The 12,465-nt window shown below is 39.2% G+C and overlaps 1 protein-coding gene across 1 annotated transcript in view; it reads left to right on the top strand.

Moving 5' to 3' along the window:
• Window positions 1-2,125: 2,125 nt before the first annotated feature.
• LOC124267909 (sodium- and chloride-dependent glycine transporter 2-like) overlaps window positions 2,126-12,465 on the top strand; it is a 27,369-nt gene continuing 17,029 nt past the window's right edge. The window contains exons 1-5 of the mRNA XM_046702900.1: window positions 2,126-2,148; window positions 2,739-2,871; window positions 3,349-3,483; window positions 8,366-8,469; window positions 9,667-9,791. Coding sequence (XP_046558856.1) covers window positions 2,797-2,871; window positions 3,349-3,483; window positions 8,366-8,469; window positions 9,667-9,791 — 439 coding nt within the window. The 5' untranslated portion in view covers window positions 2,126-2,148; window positions 2,739-2,796. The remainder of the gene's footprint in view (window positions 2,149-2,738; window positions 2,872-3,348; window positions 3,484-8,365; window positions 8,470-9,666; window positions 9,792-12,465) is intronic.

The following is a 12,465-nucleotide window of genomic DNA, read 5'->3' as shown; positions in this document are numbered from 1 at the left end:
GCGGAAGTTGCATGGTGTTGGGTGCTTTCTGTGGGAACAACCGTTCCCGACTTCTGGTCATCCTTGGAAACCTCACAGCTGCTGCTTACCCCGACCAGGTGCTCACCCCTGAACTCGTTCCTTTCATGGCGGCTCATGGCCCAGGTCTACAGTTCCAGCATGATAATGCTCGGCCGCATACCGCGATGTTGACACGAAATTTCCTTCATAGCACGTTTGCGATGCACTTGGGAGAAGGCTTCGTGGTCTTAGGAACCAGCCTCAGAATTTGCAGGAACTTGGCGCTGAATCCCCAACCACGTGTTCACAAGCATCAGGCAGTCGATGAGGAGACGGTGTTTGGCAGTGGTGAATGCGCGGGGCGGCCATACACGATATTGAACTGAGACATTTCGCATTTTTATTCTTGTGACTTGACATTCTGTACACCCATGTTTTGGACGGCGGTGTAGCCTAATGGAACTGATTATGGCACTGTCAGTGTATCGAGTACATCACACAGATCTCAGCAATGAAATAATAACAATTTAACCATCTTACCATCTCTTGTTCTTTAATAGTGCCCTGAAGAAAGAATGTGAAGTTTCTTTTTTGACTCAGTATATTATATCTTTGTTGTGAATCGAACCAAGGCGTTCGGGCGGGTGAAGTCCTAAATCACTAAACTACACAGCAGCCTCTTTTGTTTACACTATGATATCTCTTCTAGCACAAGCAATGGGAACAGAAACAATAATATTATAAGTGGGTAAAATTGGCTTCCATTCTGGCTATAAAACATTCTATATGTAACGTGTAACCAAATAACATAAAAAAAGAAAAGTTAATGACAAAGTTGATGAAATCAAGTAGCTCAGAATAACACCAAGCTGTTCTTCAACCAGTTCTTCAACATATCACGTTATTTGTTTTTTTGTGTGCAGGTATCGGTATTGGCATGCTGATCATATGTGTTGGGTCTGCCGTCTATCTGAACGTAATCTGTGGCTGGGCGATTTACTACGCCGTATCCTCTTTCAGTTCCGTCCTACCCTGGACAAACTGCAACAACACGTGGAACACTGACACTTGTGTTGCTGGTGTCGAGGCATTGCACCATAGACTAACTGGAGGTATTTCAACCGTTCCCGTATCATGTAATATGACCAGATGACAAATGGTAAAATTGTAATCAAGTATCAGTTAGTTTAGAATTCAATTTGAAGTGTGTAATATATACTCCTCACAAAAAAATAAGCAACAAGTATTTTCAGTGTAATATCTTTATCAATTTCGATAGCAATTTTTGCCGACATGTTACTGAAAGGTAAATATTCAAAGAATACATAACCTTTAGTGACTGTCAAATTAATTTATCAGATAACATTGACAACATAACCCGAACACAACCACACTCAGAAACAACATGCAAAATGTGTGGGATGAATGTGCACCACTCTTCACACATGCACCCTGATCATTGTAAACCTACCTGTAATCATTCCTCTGGCACAACAAGCGGGTCCTAACTTCATTTTAATGGGTGATAATGCCCGTCCATGGATGATAATGGCCGAGAATGAGTTGTTAACGATGTTGTTTAGATCAACAACATCACACATATGGACTGGCCTGCAAGGTCACTTGATCTTAATCCCATTGAACATGCTTGGGACATTATTGGAAGTCGTGTTTACGGTCTCCATGTGAACCCCAGACTCTGGATGACCTTGAGCAGGCGTTACAGAGAATGGCAGAACATTCCACAACAGCAACTTTAAAGGCTCATTTGGTCAATGCAAAGACGTGTAGAAGCTTGCATTTGTGCTCATGGTGGTCATACGCGTTACTGAACACTGCTTCACTGTCCAAAACTGACTTGAACCTTAATGTTAACATTTTGCTCCATCAATGCAGCACATTTTGCACGACTGTTTCACGGGTACATGCTTTTGATGATTTGTAAGTCTATTATTGCTCAATACCATTTCATTTCATTTTGTTAATCGTTAATCGTTCCATGATTTGTATACATATTTAACCTTTCTATTGCATCATTCCATGATTTGAAATTTCAATAAAATGAAAATGTAATGAGACTACAAATTTGTGTTGCTTAACTTTTGTGAGGAGGATATAGTATCGTACAGCAGCGGAAGAATTTTGGCCATAATTGATGCTCATGCTCTTGATCACTGGAGTGTCTGGTCCAGATCTGATTATTTACATCCCCACCCAAAACAACAACAGCAACAACAAAAAAACAATCCAAACTAAACCAACTTCGACATATCTCGATGGGCCAGCTCAATAAACCGGCATAGGTTCAGTTCGCGGAAAATTGATATGAGAGTCATCACACTGTAGGCAGTTTCTATCAATTTATGTTGCAGTGTAATAAACAGAATAATAAACTCGCTTCCGTGAAATACCATTTTTATTAAATTCGTGAAAGATTTAGTATCAAATCATTTCCTCTTGTAATAAAATTGGTATTACTACATTGGTAAAAGCCAAACATACTATACGAGAGCAATTATCATGAACCTGATGCTAAATCGGGCCGTTGGGGTAGCCTAGTGGTTAAAGCGTTGGCTCGTCACGCCGAAGACCCGGGTTCGATTCCCCACATGGCTACAATGTGTGAAGCCCATTTCTGGTGTGCCCCGTCGTGATATTGCTGGAATATTGCTAAAGGCGGCGTAAAACCATACTCACTCGCTCACTGATGTTAAACCCATACATATTTATATATTCAGCTTCAAGGCGCTTGGGATATCGAAGGGTATCGACGAAATTGGATCGATCAAGTGGGAGATGGCGTTGTGTCTTCTGGCTTCCTGGTTCCTTATCTTCATATGCGTGGTGAAAGGTGTACGATCTGTTGGAAAGGTATAAATATCATGTCAGATATATAGACATTGGTGTAATGAAGAGCAAACGATTAACAAAACAGTTGTTACTAAGTAAACAGGTGTTTACTGTAGCATGCTATTAGTGTGGTAATGGGTGTTATGAAAAGGTCACATCTAATGGATGTATACCCTTCGCTTAAATGAACATTAAATTATACATAGTGTAACTACTGAGAATACAGAGCATGAAATGGTATTGGTAATTAAGACGAATAGTACAGAGAATGTTAATTTTCATATCCGTTTTACAATAGTATATCAATTCAGTTCGTTGCGAGATGGGGCGGTGGGGTAGCCTAGTGGTTAAAGCGTTCGCTCGTCACGCCGAAGACCCGGGTTCGATACCCAACATGGGTACAGTGTGTGAAGCCTATTTCTGGTGTCCCCCGCCGTGATATTGCTGGAATATTGCTAAAGGCGGCGTGAAACTAAACTCACTCACTCGATATTTCAGGCCGTCTATGTAACAGCAACTCTACCGTATGTCATCCTTACTGTTCTGCTCATTCGTGGACTGACTCTACCGGGAGGAACCGATGGAGCTGTATTTTATATCACCCCAAATTTCAGTAAACTTCTGGAAATACAGGTATTATCTCACAGACTAAAGACAGGCAGAGTTACGGTCGTGCATAGGCGGATCCAGAAATTTTCAAAGGGTGTGTGTGTGTGTGTGTGTGTGTGTGTGTGTGTGTGTGTGGTGTCATGCGGGTTTAAACTCCCTGAACCCCACCTTGGCTCCGCTATTGCAAAACATTAACTTCAATGTGATCTTTAGTCATTTTCAGGTACTCTAATGAGTTCACTTTAATACACGACTGTGGCGGATCCAGAGAGGGGGTTCAGGGGGTTCGAACCCCTTCCCCCTATCTGGATCCGCCACAGTCGTGTATTAAAGTGGACTCATAAGAGTACCTGATTGTCCAATAATTGTATATTTAACTTGATGCCACATACCTGTCACAAGTATTATTATTATTATTATTAAACTGTCAAGATACATGGCGGGTTTATAGTATTCCCAGAGATTATTGAGAAAGTTGTTTCGGCAAATATCTAATGCATGTATATAAACTATAGAACTTTTACTTAAATGAATATTTTGAGATATGATTCTCTCACAGTCTAAGTGTCTTTTCAGTACTTTGTGAGACCTCCCTGCCCTGCAATACACAGCTGAAGTACACTACCAATCAAAGTTTGTAGGAAATCGTGTGACAGTTTATCCCAATATTCGACCACTTTTTTCTTCATATCCTCAATATTTCTAAGTCCTTTTTGGTTTATTCTGTCCTTCATTAGTCCCCACACATTCTCAATAGGGTTAAGATCTGGGCTGTAGCTGGGCCAGTCTGAAACTTGAACATTTTCGTCCGACATCCACTGTTTTGTATTGCCCGCAGAGTGTTTTGGGTCGTTATCATGCTGGAAAATCAAATTATCCTTATATAGTCTTCTGGCCATTGGAAGGAGGTAATTATTTAAGATGTCAACATATCATTCCTTCGTCAAATTTTCAGTGAAAATACACAACGGCGTCACTCCACATGCTGATATCCCACCCCACATGTGAAATTTCTTGCTATGTTTTGGGCGTGCACTGTAAAAAATTACCGTGATTTTGTTACGGTATTATGCCTGGCAGCTGGTTGCCAGCAGATTACCGTAGTAAAAATGGTTGTACCGTAAGTACAGCACCGCACTGTAGATACAGGCTTTCCACGTAGGTACGGTAATTTGTTGGCAACCAGCTGCCAGGCATTAAACCGTAGTTACAGTACATACAGTAATCTGCCTGAAGCAAAAAGATGCCATGAATTTCACTGTTGTATCATAACACACAACATATTACACTGAAGTCCTGTAACTTACCTTTTAAAACCAAAATTAAACACACACTTTCAACATTAACAAAAGACAAAGGGAGAATTTTTCTTAAAATAAGCACTTTAATTATTTTCACATGGTTTTCTTAACACTGGCTTGCATGTACATACACATTACATGCATACCACAAAATAAGAGGCAAATCCAACAGTCAAGATAGTGTGCAATTCAACCTTATTAACTGCTATTCCCTTATAAGTGAATGAAAAAGGAGTCCCATTTTCTTCAGATCAAAACATATCATTATTGACAACAATTATAAATAAATGAACACTTTAATTATTATCAGCAGATACAACACCACTTTTGCTGGCTAGTAATTTAAGCATGTTCAGGTAAACTACACTGAAAACACCATACAGTACTCACATGGTTTTCTTAACACTGGCTTGCATGTACATACACAGCCCAAGCCAACAAAATAGTCTATCATGAGTGACATATCATAAGAGACAACTCCCTCAAATAAGTCATGTCCAACACATGGTGGTAAACCTGATTCTGCACATGAAAATTTGTCAGAGAATTAAATACTGAAACCTGTTTTATACCATGGCATGACATTCCAGGATTATCAATAGTGTGTGAAACACATTCATCATAAGACTGTTTTGTTCTTCCTTCATGCCCAGCCTGTTCAAATTTATGGCTCTTCAAATCAACTTGTGTCATGTGACAGTACCTGCAAAAGTATTGAGCTGAAAAGCTCTCTTGAAAGCCCCCTATCATATGAGAACCCAGATTGTCACCAAGAATACAAATAAGTGATCCCTTAAGAACGCTTTTTCCAGAGTCAGAATTCACAGTAATTCCTGTGTTTTCAAGTATTATTTTCAGGTCTGCTAACAACTTTTCAAATACCTTTCTTTGTCCAAACTGTTTTATTTCTATTTCTCTACATAACATGACCAACTGCATATGATCAATACTGGATCTTTTATAGGACTCAAAGTTACCAAGTGTAAAATATACACCAATCAGCTTGTGTTTTTTCTTTGCTGCCCCAAGAGGATTGACCACTTCAAACGCATCCTGATAAAGAATCAACTGGAAACGTTTACCTTCAGTGGCAAAAAATCATTAGATTTAAATGCATTTCCATCACAAATATCTGATAGTGTGCCACATGCATTTCCAGTAGAGGTGCCAAATTTAAAATGCGATTTGAAGTTTTTGAAAAGCATGGCTAGAGCTTCACAGATAGGCACATAATGGTAGGTTTTTGCCTTATTGTTGCTATCATAACCAAGAAATATTTCTTTTGGCTCAATATACACAAAGTGATTCTTGTCAAAAGTTTTTTTCTATTTTGGGCACTTTGCAGTGGTCCACTGTTGCATGTTGTAAACAAGTCAGACTTTGTGATTTCTGACTTAACTTCACTGATAATGTCTTCTGGTACCCTCATTGATTGCATTCTTTCATGTAACTTTTGTAACTGAATAGAAAGACTTATCTCATGCATCTTTTGAAATTCAGTGATCAACACTTGAATAACTGATTCTGGCAATAAATATTTTCCTTGCAACTTGAGGTAAAACGCAGCAAGACTTTTTAGAAATCATAGCTTGTTTTCTCATTTACTTGAAATTCATCAACAGTTTCTGTATCAAAAGATTCATTCAGTTGGTCTTGATTATTTTCACCTATTTGCAAAGCAGTATCTCCATCCCCATCTGGGTTAACATCAACAGCATGGACTGGTTCTCCAAAACCATTATCGTGTGTGCTTTCATTTTCAGAATTAAGTGACAGCTTAATTTCTTTTGATAATTGTTTCCAATCATCATGTAAATGTTTTCTGGAGAGGTGTGAAGAAAAAGTTGATTTCTTACTAAATGGTGGCTTCCCCTGACAGGATTCAAATGGACACTGAACTTTTTCATTATTTGTGAAATGCCTTTTCAAATGAGCAACTAAACTTGGGAAATTGACAAATATATTATGACAATCCAAAATTGTACATTTTAAATTCAAATCTTTTGACTCAGCTAAACGACTTGCAAAGTGCCCCCTATTAGTTGCACCATGGATCATCGGCCTTTGGCAATGTGATCTTATTACATGTGACTTAAAGGCTGAATATTTGACAAACAACTTTTCGCAAGTTTGAAAACAACAGCGATATAACACATTTGGGATATTGCGATGAAATTTGTAATGAGAAACGTATCTCAAAGGACGATCGCAACTGAAGTTGCAATGATCACAGCAATATGTAGCCATTGGCCGTACACGTGCAAGTGCGATAGCCAGAAATATAGCAAATGTAAACAGGTAATTGTACATCAGCATGAATCTAGACCTTTTGTAGTAACAAAAAACCTTAACTTCTTACACAGTGCCTTATTCGGCTCAAAACATTTCTTACATCGGAGAGGAGAGTTTCCGAAAATGTCGCCGATACTACTATAATGCCCGGATCATATCCCACAATACACTAAATTAACTGGGCAGTACCGTATATGTGGTTTATTGACGGTAACGCACCGTACGTGGGAGCCACGGTAACAAACGTATAGAAATAACAGTGGATGGACTGTAATTTCAATGGTAATATTTTACAGTGTGGGTAGATAGGTTACACGGTATCTTTTGTCCAAATTTTCACACAGTTCGGAAAAAGCCAGACAGAACTTTCATCCGAAAAGAAAACTTTGATTACACCTTTTTAAACATCTCTCCTTTTAAGTTCGTTCATCAATGGTGAGGGAATTCCGCGTTTTGGTCACCTAGTTAAGTCTTTGTAATTCTTGTCTAAGAGTTTCATTACATACCCGAAGACTTCCTCTATTAATCATCTCATTTCTGATATTCTCAACGCTTTTCAATTTTCCCCTACACACAATCTGACCAAGAGCCGGCGATCCGTAGTACTGAACTTCCTTGGCCTCCCTGCCGCTGTCTTCTGCTCAATCCCAATTCCTGACTGAATATTCATCCAAGTTCTGTATACTGTAGACAGAGGAATGTCATGTCTACCATCTAACTCTTTAGTATTTTTCACGCCCATTTCAAAATCATTTAGAACCAGCTTTCTTTTCTTTTCTGCTGTCAAATCTGCCATATCAACAAAAGAAGCCGTCTGCTACATCAGGGGAGATAAATCTTGATGTATTTAGGTTCGTTCTTAAGTCTACAAGAGTTGCCTCCCACATTGAGTGCCTTACTACATAATGTAACACCTATTTTAAAATGTTGTTATCAGTATAAGGAAACAAATATTTTCTCAATAATATTTCTGGGAAAACTTTAATTACTATGTTATGCTGATGACTGATAGCAGCAGTATTTCAATGATCGACTTACCTTTTCCATTGATACCTTCCTTTGATAATATTGTTTTAAAGAAAAAGTCAATTTTGAATGTCTAATACTGCACAGCCCAATACAGTATCAGGAAAACGAGAAAGGCTTCTGGGCACAGTCAAGTCGTCAGGACTCAAGCCGTACTTACGTTTAACAACCTAAAGAATATTTTTATACGACGTTCTCTCAAGAATTTTACTTCTCCAGATGATCTTCCACCATCATTCAATTTGCATAAGAAGATAATCCTGAGGTAATATTCTCTTCTTCATCAGGTGTGGTTAGAGGCGTGTCTCCAGGTGTTCTACTCCCTGGGTCCGGCCTGGGGTTGTATCATTACCATGTCGAGCTACACCAAGTTCAACACAAACTGTCTCAGGTAATACCAGGACAGTCAACATCCAGAATGTCATGTTTCATTTTGAAAGCCTTGTCACCGGCATTTCAAGGTTACGTTTAATAGGGATCTCACTGACATATCAAGTTCAATATAAAAGGGATCTCACTGATACTTTGGAAAGGAATCTCAACGGCATTTCAAGGCCCATTTTGATAGATGTTCAAGTGGGATTTCAAAGTTCAGTTTGAGAGGGATTTCTTTGGTATTTGTAGGGTCAATTTGGAAGAAATCTCAGTGGCAGTGGAATCTCTATTTGCAGTTAGATTCTACTGAAAGAAAAAGCAGATTGTCGAAGGCAATAACAGAGTCTCAGATAGACTATTTGTCCGCTTATTGACAAGCTTTGCAAATCAGTGGTCGGAATCAAAGCATTTGGCAAAGCATGTCGCTGAAAATTCACAAACATTGAAAATATCCTTTATTCGCATAATGATAGGCGTTGAACGTGTGTAAGTCATCGTGAAATAGGTATCACTAAAGAACTTTAAGCAAGCATCTTAATATTTAATCAAGTGTTTTCCCAAAATCTTGAAACATAGTCTCTTTCAAATCTCCCGCTGATTATGATTTGACACTGACTGACCAACCAGAAGCGAGTATTCTACAATACTTGTGATAGAATATATAGTGAGTGAGTGAGTTTAATTTTAACCCGCTTTTAGCAATATTCCAGCAACATCACGGCGGGGGACACCAGAAATGGGCTACCCCACCACCCCTAGAATATATATAACCTTCTGGGGAGTTTTAATTATGGGGAGCGGTGGGGTAGTCTAGTGGTTAAAGCGTTGTCTCGTCGCGCCGAAGACCCGGGTTCGAATCCCCACATGGGTACAATGAGTGAAGCCCATTTCTGGTGTCCCCCGCCGTGATATTGCTGGAATATTACTAAAAGCGGCGTAAAACCAAACTCAGTCAGTCAGTTTTATTATGGGACTTCCAACGTATCTTTCAGTTGAACCCAACCGTAAGCTTGATATTTAAAGAGAATGTTCTGCCTGGCTTCAGACTTGAGTTCTTAACTATTTAACAACAAGAGGGTCAATTCCGTGATATGAATGGTTGACTTCAGAGAGCAGCAATGTACAGATGCAGTTAAATACTTCAACCTCCGATTGAATTTGGTGGATGATTGATTGTGTTAATGTACATAGTTTCTGTTTTAATCTTATTCAGAAATGCGATTGTGTGTACCTTTCTGTGTGAAGGAACAAGCATGTATGCTGGTCTTGTTGTCTTCACGATACTTGGATACATGTCCCACGAGGCCAGTGTGCCGATAACGGAAGTTGTGTCATCAGGTAAGTACATATCATTTTGGCACATCATGAATGACAAAGGAAAGAATGTGTGTGTGTGTGCGTGCGTGCGTGCGTGCGTGCTTGCGTGTGTATGTGTGTGAGTATGAATGCGTTAGCATGTCTGTATTTGTGACTTTGGTTGTACGTGTGAAATGACAGTCTGCATCTGTCTGTTAGCGATATGTGCATTCAGCGAGGAAACCTAGGGCACGTTCTATAAACGTATTCATATTAGTTGTGTCTGGTCTAATGTCCCACACACCAATGTTCAAGGTATTTGACGACAGCCATAAAATCATCGCGTCAAGATCAAACAATCAGTCTTTTATCTCACAGGCAGCAATTCAAACCGATCCCAACGATCGGGGTTGCCATGCTTTCAACCAAGTCACTGAACCAGGTGACCCAATCCAATAAGACGCATCTCACACCCATGATAGGTTGTTAACGAGCAATTCTAACCCGTATTCATCACCGGTTCCCAGTTTAATGGACTCTTATGACTAGGGTGTTCCGATTAATTGAAATAATCGAAGATTGGTCGCAGTGACCAAACGCCCAAGCAATCGATCACATTTTCTCGTAATCGAACATAAACGATTTTTTAACTACTTTTGTAGTCTTTGAAATACTTGACAATGGAACATATCGTTGAAGCTGTCAGTGCCTGAAAACGTGTTTAATTCTTAGAAAACTCACTTCACTAACTGAAAGTCATGACTGAATATTTCTTGAAGACTCCAGGAAGTTTATGTTCATGATATATAAGTCATCACTTTAAAGTAGCAAGTTGCATCATCTTATACATATCAGCAATAACAACCTGGATAGGAAAATCTAAAAATGACGCTAACCAATTTTTCGATGATTGTTCGTTGGTAATGAAGCAATCATCAATTGTGAGATTTCAACCAATTCCCAACACTACTTATGACTAACAATGGGCTGAATTACATCATCTTTCACTTGATCACACGCGTGCATATTTCTGTATGATATACTGTGAACACAGATAAGCATGGTCTATTGTGGAATAAATTCCAACAACCATGATGACCTGAAAATAGCATGTTACATGAACATCTGTTCTTTTTCCTTTTATTATTGTTTAACAACATGAACGAAAAATGAAGCCAGGTGCTCAATGTATGTAGCTCAATGTATATGTATACACTCACAACATAATGTATTGAAGCCTACCACTATTGTCACAAATTGTGTCGTCAAAATCATGACGTTACAACCATGCTGGCTGTCGCCTATGACTACGTTTTACTTCTTCTATTTTCACTAACTGTTACGTTATAATCTTCATGATGACACAGATACTGCCATGGTGTGTCGCCTATGACTACGTTTTACTTCCCCTTCTACTGCCACTAACTGTTACGTCATAAGCTTTATGATGACACAGATACTGCCGAGGTGTGTCGCCTATGACTACGTTTTACTTCTCCTTCTATTGCCACTAACTGTTACGTCATAAGCTTTATGATGACACAGATACTGCCGAGGTGTGTCGCCCATGACTACGTTTTCCTTTCCTTCTATTGTCACTAACTGTTACGTCATAAGCTTTATGATGACACAGATACTGCCGAGGTGAATGTGTATCAACCTGAACTGAAAAAGAACAGATGTTCATTGGGCTTTTGAAACCTAATGTTAATTCAAACGTATTTTTTCAAAACTTTCCTATGTAGCTCAATGTATATGTATACACTCACAACATAATGTATTGAAGCCTACCACTATTGTCACAAATTGTGTCGTCAAAATCATGACGTTACAACCATGCTGGCTGTCGCCTATGACTACGTTTTACTTCTTCTATTTTCACTAACTGTTACGTTATAATCTTCATGATGACACAGACACTGCCATGGTGTGTCGCCTATGACTACGTTTTACTTCTCCTTCTATTGCCACTAACTGTTACGTCATAAGCTTTATGATGACACAGATGCTGCCGAGGTGTGTCACCTATGACTACATTTTACTTCTCCTTCTATTGCCACTAACTGTTACGTCATAAGCTTTATGATGACACAGATACTGCCGTGGTGTGTCGCCTATGACTACGTTTTACTTCTCCTTCTATTGCCACTAACTGTTACGTCATAAGCTTTATGATGACAAAGATGCTGCCGTGGTGTGTCGCCTATGACTACATTTTACTTCTCCTTCTATTGCCACTAACTGTTACGTCATAAGCTTTATGATGACACAGATACTGCCGTGGTGTGTCGCCTATGACTACACTTCTCCTTCTATTGTTTTGTTACGTCATTACAACTGAAGAAATTTTACTGAGCGGTGAACAGATCCCGTGGTGTGTCGCCCATGACATTTTCCTTTCCTTCTAAACTACAATGTTTATGATGACACAGATACTGGAACTCTACTTCTTTTATTGTCACTATGTTACAATTTTTATGATGACATAGATACTGCCGTTGTGTGGCACCAATGACTATTAGTTTTTATTACAACTGAAGAAATGCTGAGCGGTGAAAGATCCTGCGTACATAAACGACAATGTGAGGAATCTACTTTTTATACAATTTATGATTATGTACCAGGATTAATCACTCCTTGTGATAGGGGCGGTGGGGTAGCCTAGTGGTCAATGCGTTGACTCGTGATGCCGAAGACCCGAGTTCGATTCCCCACA

Source organism: Haliotis rubra, unplaced genomic scaffold, assembly GCF_003918875.1.
Source record: "Haliotis rubra isolate DU_JTF1 unplaced genomic scaffold, ASM391887v1 Scf1007, whole genome shotgun sequence".
Taxonomy (NCBI): Eukaryota; Metazoa; Mollusca; class Gastropoda; order Lepetellida; family Haliotidae; genus Haliotis; species Haliotis rubra.
Note: the sequence above shows the minus strand (reverse complement) of the source record. Positions and strands in the feature narration are given on the sequence as shown.